The sequence below is a fragment of the Nicotiana tabacum genome, chromosome 20 (assembly GCF_000715075.1).
Source record: "Nicotiana tabacum cultivar K326 chromosome 20, ASM71507v2, whole genome shotgun sequence".
Taxonomy (NCBI): Eukaryota; Viridiplantae; Streptophyta; class Magnoliopsida; order Solanales; family Solanaceae; genus Nicotiana; species Nicotiana tabacum.
This window is the reverse complement of record NC_134099.1, coordinates 96725851-96733904: the sequence shown is the minus strand read 5'-3', so window position 1 is coordinate 96733904 and position 8054 is coordinate 96725851. Positions and strand designations below refer to the sequence as shown.

Below are 8054 nucleotides of genomic sequence, written 5' to 3'. Positions count from 1 at the left end.
CTTGTTGACACAATTTTTATGTTATAAACGGTGTTCGTCTTATTTTAGCTTATTTTTGTCCATATTAGTTAGGCGTGTTTATAGCAATATACTTTCCGTGGAATCCCGCAAATTTTCTTATTGGTGTAATCGATAACCGAATCGATAAGCCCCAAAAATCGATAAATCGAAATCGAAAAATTCGAAACCTTATTGAAACGATAACGATAAGCATATGTAATCAATAATCGATAAGGGTCAAAATCGAATCGATAAATTGAATGCACACCCCTATATGTAAATTTGCACCAAAAGTTAGTTGTTTAAGGGTGTTTTTTGGTGCGACGGAAAATATTTTTTGAAAAATATTTTTTAATTTTTTCATGTTTGATTGACTTAAATATTTTGAAAAATATGTTTCTCATGAACCTTTTTTTTTTCTTTCTCGTGAACTCTTTTTCCTCCAAATGGATGAAAATGACTTCCCAACCAAAAAGAAGGAAAATATTTTTCAAACTGTTTTTGGCCTTCCCATCTTATTCCCCACCCCACCCTCCACCTCCCCACACCAACCCCGACCCCCACCCCCAACCGCCACCCCTACCCTCGCCGCTGTCAGCCCCACCTCTACCTCTAGACCTTAACCTACTGCCTTTCCCGCCCTTATCCATTTCCAAAAAAAAAAAAACGCGCTCTAAAAGTTTATATCTCAATTTTCTTTAGTGTGGTCAAATTATGATGTAGCACAAAAAGCATACAATATTGAATGTGAAACTCTTTCTTCCCATAAACAGGTCCATAAGACGTAGCCTTGTCCAAGGACAACATACCAAAGTATATTAGCTTTGCTATAGCAGCTCTTTTCCTTCATTCGACCAAGTACAGTTTAGTTTCCATTTTTACTGTAGTATGCTAGCAATATACATCACTTAAACGGTCCAATGTAGTTCTACACCTGGTGTGCATTTATATATACTCCATAATTCTATAGAAAGTCAATGAAGCTGAAGTCAATGTAGCGGACAAACATGCATGTACCATGCCGTTAATGTTTAGAGAATGCTTCATGCAATATAACTCATCCAAAGTTGTTGAAACAAACCTATAAATTCATTTGAAAGTTCCCTCACAACTTAATTAACATCCTTTCTTTCATTCCCCAAATAGTCTTTCACAAAGATATCAATACATGGACATCTATTTCTTGTTACCACTCCTTGGAGTATTAATTTTCTTGTATTTTGTTTACAAAGATAAAAACGCTACTTGTAAAAATCATGCTCCTGAACCAGCTGGTGCATGGCCAATTATAGGCCACCTTCACTTACTAGGCGGTGCAGAACAACTTCTGTATCGAACACTCGGAGCCATGGCTGACAATTACGGTCCAGCATTTAATCTAAGATTAGGCAGTCGTGGAGCATTTGTGGTGAGCAGTTGGGAAATGGCAAAAGAATGTTTTACTTTAAATGACAAAGCTTTGGCTAGCCGTCCTACAACTGTTGCGGCTAAACACATGGGTTATGGTTATGCAGTTTTTGGGTTTGCACCTTATAGCACTTTCTGGCGTGAGATGAGGAAAATTGCTATGTATGAACTTCTTTCGAATCGGAGACTTGATACTCTCAAGCATGTTCAAGTATCAGAAGTGGAGATGGGGATCCAAGAGCTGTACAAATTGTGGGTCAACAACAACTCTGGCCACAGGTAAAATTTGTCAATATTCTAATCTAAACATCAACTCAACTCATCCAACTATAAACATTTCTAAGCTTAATTTGTTTTTTAGAATAGAAAAATCAGTACATCAAAAGTTAGAATAGGAGAACAATATTCCGTGCCTATAAATTTTTTGTGTGTCCTTAAAGAATCTAATTTCCTCACTGCTCACGTTAAATTATAGAAATCGCACTATGTAGACTATATTTGATTTTAGAAATATGCAAAAACTTATGGAATTTTTGTGTGAAAAGTCTGAAACAATACCTTTGTATTTATAGGCGATGAGAGAGAAATGAAAAGGTGCAATTTAAAAGATATATCATTCATTACCCATTCACACCCTTTAAAAAATCCCAACATTAACTACCAGTTCAAACTAAAGATAACTGTTCTTTTCTTTATAAAGAGGAACGAATGCAATTATAGAGGGAGTTTATTTATTTATTTATTTTGGTTAAAATATAGACCAAAGATTTAGATGGGTCATTTTGGATTATTTATCCATCAAATATTTTATTCACAATTCAACGTAGAAATCAATTTTATTGACACAATATTCTTTGCGTTATATAGCCTTTTTGACGTAAACTGATAAAAATAATACAGGAAATTAGTAAATAAACATAAAAAAATGTTTGTATACAATTTTCTTCTATTCAATTGCTCCTAGGATAATTTCCTCTAATTCAACTTTACACTTAACACTTATGTTATTAAAATATATGAGCTAATTGACATGACCTCCAGCTGCAGGCCGGTGCTTGTGGAACTTAAAGGGTGGTTTGAGGATTTAACTTTGAACGTGATTGTTAGAATGGTTGCTGGTAAACGTTATTTTGGTGCAGGAGCAACTTGTGATGATGACGAAGCTAGACGTTGTCAAAAGGCAATAAATCAATTCTTTCATTTAATTGGAATTTTTGTACCATCTGATGCTTTTCCAATTCTTGGGTGGTTTGATATACAAGGGCATGAAAAGGCTATGAAAAGAACAGCTAAAGAGCTTGATTCTATACTTGAAGGCTGGCTACAAGAACACCGTCACCGTGAGAAGACAAGATTTAGTCATGAGGCTAAGAATGAAGGTGCACAAGATTTCATTGATGTTATGTTATCTCTTCAACAAGAAGGGAGACTCTCTAATTTTCAATATGATGCTGATACAAGTATCAAGTCCACTTGTCTGGTATGCTCTTAAATTTTCAATGTTATTTTTGTTTGCGCTTGCTTAAAGTCGATTCTTCAAGAAGCGGTTATACTGTAACCATCTCATCTGAAGGTTTAGATTATACTTTCTCCATTTTATTTTATGCTTCTTAATTGGTTACACATGAAATTTAAGAATATAAAGAAAACTAATTTTGAATCTTGTCTTAAACTACAAGTATTTAAGCATATCAAAAATTACTTTTTGAATCTTGTGCATCTCAAACATGCAATGACAATTATATAAGGGAGAGTGTCATTAAGGGTAAAATGAGAATGTTGAATTAAAAACTTACTTTAAATATACAAAGATAACATTCTTTTATGAAACAAACTAAAAAAGAAAATAAAACACATGAATTGAAATACATAGAGTGTCAAATATGAACTTTTTTAAATCTTTATATTAATAAATGAATTTTTGCATAACAACAACAACGACCCAGTAAAATCTCATTAGTGGGGTTTGGGAGGATAGTGTGTACGCCGACCTTACCCCTACTCCGAAGGAGTAAAAAAGCTGTTTCCGAAAGATTCTCGGCTCAAGAAAACAAAAGAAAACAATATCAGTACCACCACAGAAAATTTGTTGACTTATTGATTTTTCAAGTTATTGGTTTTACTGATACAGGCAGTTACCCTTAATTAATTTTGAAATATGATGTGATCTTATATTATAAATATTTTTTTCAACACTTGTATAAAAGTCAAAGCATTTACAATTTGTTGTACTTAACATTCTTTTTGGTGTAGGCGCTTATTCTTGGAGGCAGCGACACAACAGCAGGAACACTAACATGGGCAATTTCATTACTCCTAAACAATCCTCAAATATTGCGAAAAGCACAAAAAGAAATAGATCTTCATGTTGGTAAAGACAGACAAGTTGACGAATCCGACATACAAAACTTAGCCTATATTCAAGCCATTATTAAAGAAACATTACGTTTATACCCTGCTGGTCCTCTATTAGGACCTAGAGAAGCCATGGATGAATGTGAAGTTGGTGGTTATAAAATTACCCCTGGAACTCGTTTAATTGTAAATGTATGGAAAATACAAAGAGATCCAAGAATTTGGGAAGATCCTGATTCTTTTAAACCAGACAGATTTTTTATGAGTAATTCAAATGTTGATGTAAAAGGTCAAGATTTTGAGCTCATTCCGTTTGGTTCTGGTAGACGATCTTGTCCTGGTGCATCTTTGGCGCTACAAGTTCTTCATTTGACATTGGCACGTTTTCTTCAAGCTTTCGAGTTTTCTAAGCCTGTAGATGATCAACTTATTGACTTGACAGAGAGCCCTGGTTTAACTATACCTAAAGCAACACCATTGGATGTTCTCATTACTCCGCGCCTCAGTGCCAATCTTTATGGCTGTTGATGCATTTCGTATTGTCAATTCGATCGTATTTGCCTAATTTCCTTCATTAAGAACAGATAGAAGCAGGTTATGGATCTGTTCAAGTTGGCTGATTAGTCCATCCTTTTCACTTAATAAAATACAACTTTGTGCTTCTTTTTACATGAATAAAATATTGGAGATGTCATTTCTCAACATTGTTGTAGCCTATGGGCTAGGACTCTTGGATAATGTTTGCAATTTCTTTATTTGTTCAACTTTATTCAGGATCATTTAGACAATTTGTCATTAAAATATGTTTGCTGTCAAACTAGTGCAACTCTCTTCCTTAATCCGAACTTGAGACTGGCAAACAGAGTTTAACTAATTAGTGTGCAACATATGAAAAGGAAAAGTAATCGCTTTATTCATCCATTATTTACCAAAATTAATTTTATATAGAAATCAATGGCCAACAAATTTACAAACCATTTAATTATATATCTCTTACCATTACATAATAACCCCTTCTTTAGTATTCTTCTCTCTTTGCAAGGAGTGTAACAGAAAACATTTCAACACTTAAAAAAAGTAGGAATTAAATCCTATTGGACATGATCCTCATGCCCATTCTGCATAATAGGTGCCATTTCTGAAACACTCCAAACCTTAACAGATTTATCAAGACTCCCACTATAAAGCACCCATTTTTGGTCATTTCTTGTTGACTCTTTATCCTCTTCCACTGCCAAACATTTCACTGGTCCATTATGACCTGTCAACACAGACAAACATGTATGAACTGACCCTTCTTTTCTCCAAACAAATATTGTTTTATCTGCTGATCCACTAAAAACAAGATTTGCTGCTGATTCAAGACACAAAACAGCCAACTTATGACCCTTGAGTACACCCCCATGTGTCAAATTTTTCTCTTTGTCCCAAAAATTCACAACCCCATCTGATGATCCACAGTATACAACTGAACCAGACTTGTTAACTGTTAATGCAGTCACTGCACATTCTTGATTCAAAAGGGTATGTACCAAAACATGTCTCATAATTTTTCCTGAAAATTCCCTTTGCCAAACTTTGACAGTTCCATCAGCTGACCCTGTGTAAACTATGCCATCAACACTAGCAACTACAGAATTCACTGCATCTTCATGTGCTTTGACAGATTCAAGACATTTTGAATTGTCAGCTTTCCAAACCTTAAATGTTCTGTCCCATGAAGCAGAGTAAAGAAGGCCATGGTTATGGTCCATGCTTAAACAAGAAATGGCATCCCAATGCTTTATCCAAATGGAAGCTCTGTTATGTTTGGCTGACATGAAGTAGTTGCTTGGCCTAATTGAAGCCTTGAAAATGTCAAAGAATGTTGGCAAAGTTCCAGCAGGTTTGTAACTGCTACGATTATTAGGTTGTACCTGTTGAGATGTAACACAATTAAGTAAAGGATGTAACTTATACACTCATAGTGGTCAAAACTTACATACTATATGTGTATTTTAACTTATTATAAGATAATCTGTCTCATTATCTAGGTTACTAATTTCACTTGTTATGGAAGGGGTGCCTTGGCGTAATTTGTAAAATTACAGCTATGTGACCAGGAGGTCACGAGTTCGAACCGTGAAAACAGCCTTTTGCAGAAATGCAGGGTAAGGCTGCGTACAATAGACCCTTGTGGTACGACCCCTCCCCGGACCCCGCACATCGCGAAAGCTTAGTGCACCGGGCTGCCCTTTTTTTTGTTGCACTTATTATAAACGATTAGTTGAAGTTATCTTTTAAATGGTCCTGACAATGTTAACATATAGAAATTAAACTCCTTTAATAGACAAAAATGTGTCCAGTTCAACTATTTAAGCTTTTAGACTGGTCAAATTCATGTTCAATTCTCAACTTCACCCACCCATGATCAAAAGAAAAAATTACATGCTTGGCCCATTAAAATAATCAGGCCCGCATAAAAAGGATGTGTTAATTATACTAATACAGATAAAAAATTATTCTCTCTAACATATAGCTAAAGCTTTTATAGAAGATGGTCCCACAATTCAACAATTTACCTTCCAAACTCGAACTTTTCCATCTTGATGACCAGTGAAAATCTTATCTCCTGAAATAATAATGGCTTTAACAAGACCACTATTGGATTTGAAAGCCGAGAATTCCTTCATATTCTTCCATACACGTATATTTTTGCTGTCGGAACCCGTGTAAAGAAGATCATTTTTAGTAGCCAAAGAATATATATGGCCCTCTTCTCGAACAAGTGAACCAATGAGGCAAATTTTGGAGTTATAATTGTGGGAAACATCCTCGTCAAATTTGTCCAAATTGGGATTGTTAATATGACAACTTTGGTTCCAAGGGGACATTTTCATAGGAGAACCTTCACAACTGAGACGATCATAAGCAGAGAACCTCTTTTTCCGTACGCTGAAATCTTCATCATTTATAGCAGAAAACATGTTAGGATCAAACTTTTTTTTTTTTTTTTTTTTTTTGTCGAATTTAAAAAGCAAAAGTCTAGTCTTAATTATTAGAGAATATAATTATGGTGGATGGCCTTTTTTGGTTGTAGCTAGTATATCATTCTAGTTCTTCCACCATAAAGAAAAAGGAATAAAATTTTCAAGTTAAAATGAGAAGAAAGAAGGAAAGAAGGGAAGATGATCGAGCAAAGCGGAGAAGAAACGAAAATGATCGAAAGCAAATGAAGCAATGGAGAGAATGGAAGGGAGTTTTTGTAGGGAGTGTGAAACGGTGGGAGGCGGGAGAGGAGAGAATGGTTTTCACTTGTATAATATCGGAATGGTAAAGAAGGGACAGATAATGCCATACTATAAAAAATAAAAATTCACAAACAATGCTATTGTGTATGGTCAAAACCAAGGAGCTCGATTTTGAAGTCTTAAATTGGGCTATGAGTCTGAGTTCGGGCGACTCGAAGTGGAGGTCGAACCCGGCTGAAGGATACACACCTCGAGGAAGCAGATCGAGGGCCTGACACAACCTACATCGAGGGCAGTACATTCTCGAGGGTACTCAAGAAGAGCGAAAATTTCTCAAGGACACGTGGATCATGACATAAATTAAAGGATAAGATTTGTACGAAATGGTACAGATCCGTACTAGGTTATTATACACTTGTACTAATAGAATTCTTATTTCAATTAGGAATGTATTATATTGGGGTTTTCTCCTCCTATATAAAGGGGACCCTAATCATTTTGTAAGCAGCATCTCACATTATTCACTGCAATAGAATATTCTACTCTGCTTTTCTTGTTTAACATGCTCAACAAGTGTTCTTCAGCTTTATTGCTTTTACTTTATTATTCATACTCCATTGTTCTTAGCTGACCTCGAGGCCCCCAAGAAAGTCAAGCTCGAGGTCCTCATTGTTATAGCAACACTGATTTGGTTCATCAATTCTTCTTATTTAAACTTAATATTACTGGTATATTCACTAGTATTAGAATAAATCACATATCTTTAAAACCACAAATTACATTTAATTGTTACCCCTATTTTTCGAGGTAAACAGTTTGGCGCCCACTGTGGGGCTAAAGATAACGGTGATTGTTTTAGTGTTAGTTTTCTGATAACACACGTTATTCTTCACACTTTTTCTTGTCAAAGATTCTTTAATTTCAGGCTTAATCATGTCTAGCACATAGAATGCACCTATTCACGAGGACGAAGGTCTTGGAGAAAACAGCGGTATAGGAGTCGGTGTACCACCCATAAACCTTGAGGGAGTGCCAAACGTGGAGCCAGTTGATATTAGCTCG

At 35.4% G+C, this 8054-nt stretch overlaps 2 protein-coding genes across 2 annotated transcripts; one reads left to right on the top strand and one right to left on the bottom strand.

Moving 5' to 3' along the window:
• The first annotated feature begins 1348 nt into the window (after positions 1-1348).
• On the top strand, positions 1349-4436 carry LOC107790829 (xanthotoxin 5-hydroxylase CYP82C4-like). The gene is made up of 3 exons (XM_016612792.2): positions 1349-1686; positions 2449-2887; positions 3661-4436. The coding sequence occupies exons 1-3, from the start codon at positions 1349-1351 to the stop codon at positions 4288-4290; spliced, it is 1407 nt and encodes a 468-aa protein (XP_016468278.2). The 3' UTR covers positions 4291-4436.
• A 277-nt stretch (positions 4437-4713) lies between these two features.
• LOC107790830 (protein JINGUBANG-like) lies at positions 4714-7072 on the bottom strand. The gene is made up of 2 exons (XM_016612793.2): positions 6324-7072; positions 4714-5678 (listed from the first exon to the last, which is right to left on the bottom strand). Exons 1-2 carry the CDS (start codon positions 6726-6728, stop codon positions 4854-4856), a joined length of 1230 nt encoding a protein of 409 aa, XP_016468279.2. The 5' UTR covers positions 6729-7072; the 3' UTR covers positions 4714-4853.
• Positions 7073-8054: the final 982 nt, after the last annotated feature.

Coding starts and splice junctions, on each gene's coding strand:
- LOC107790829 (XM_016612792.2), top strand. CDS start 1,349: ATGGCTGACAATTACGGTCCAGCATTTAATCTAAGATTAGGCAGTCGT. Junction 1,687..2,448: donor AACAACAACTCTGGCCACAG/GTAAAATTTGTC, acceptor CATGACCTCCAG/CTGCAGGCCGGTGCTTGTGG. Junction 2,888..3,660: donor GTATCAAGTCCACTTGTCTG/GTATGCTCTTAA, acceptor TTTTTGGTGTAG/GCGCTTATTCTTGGAGGCAG.
- LOC107790830 (XM_016612793.2), bottom strand. CDS start 6,728: ATGTTTTCTGCTATAAATGATGAAGATTTCAGCGTACGGAAAAAGAGG. Junction 5,679..6,323: donor GAAAAGTTCGAGTTTGGAAG/GTAAATTGTTGA, acceptor ACATCTCAACAG/GTACAACCTAATAATCGTAG.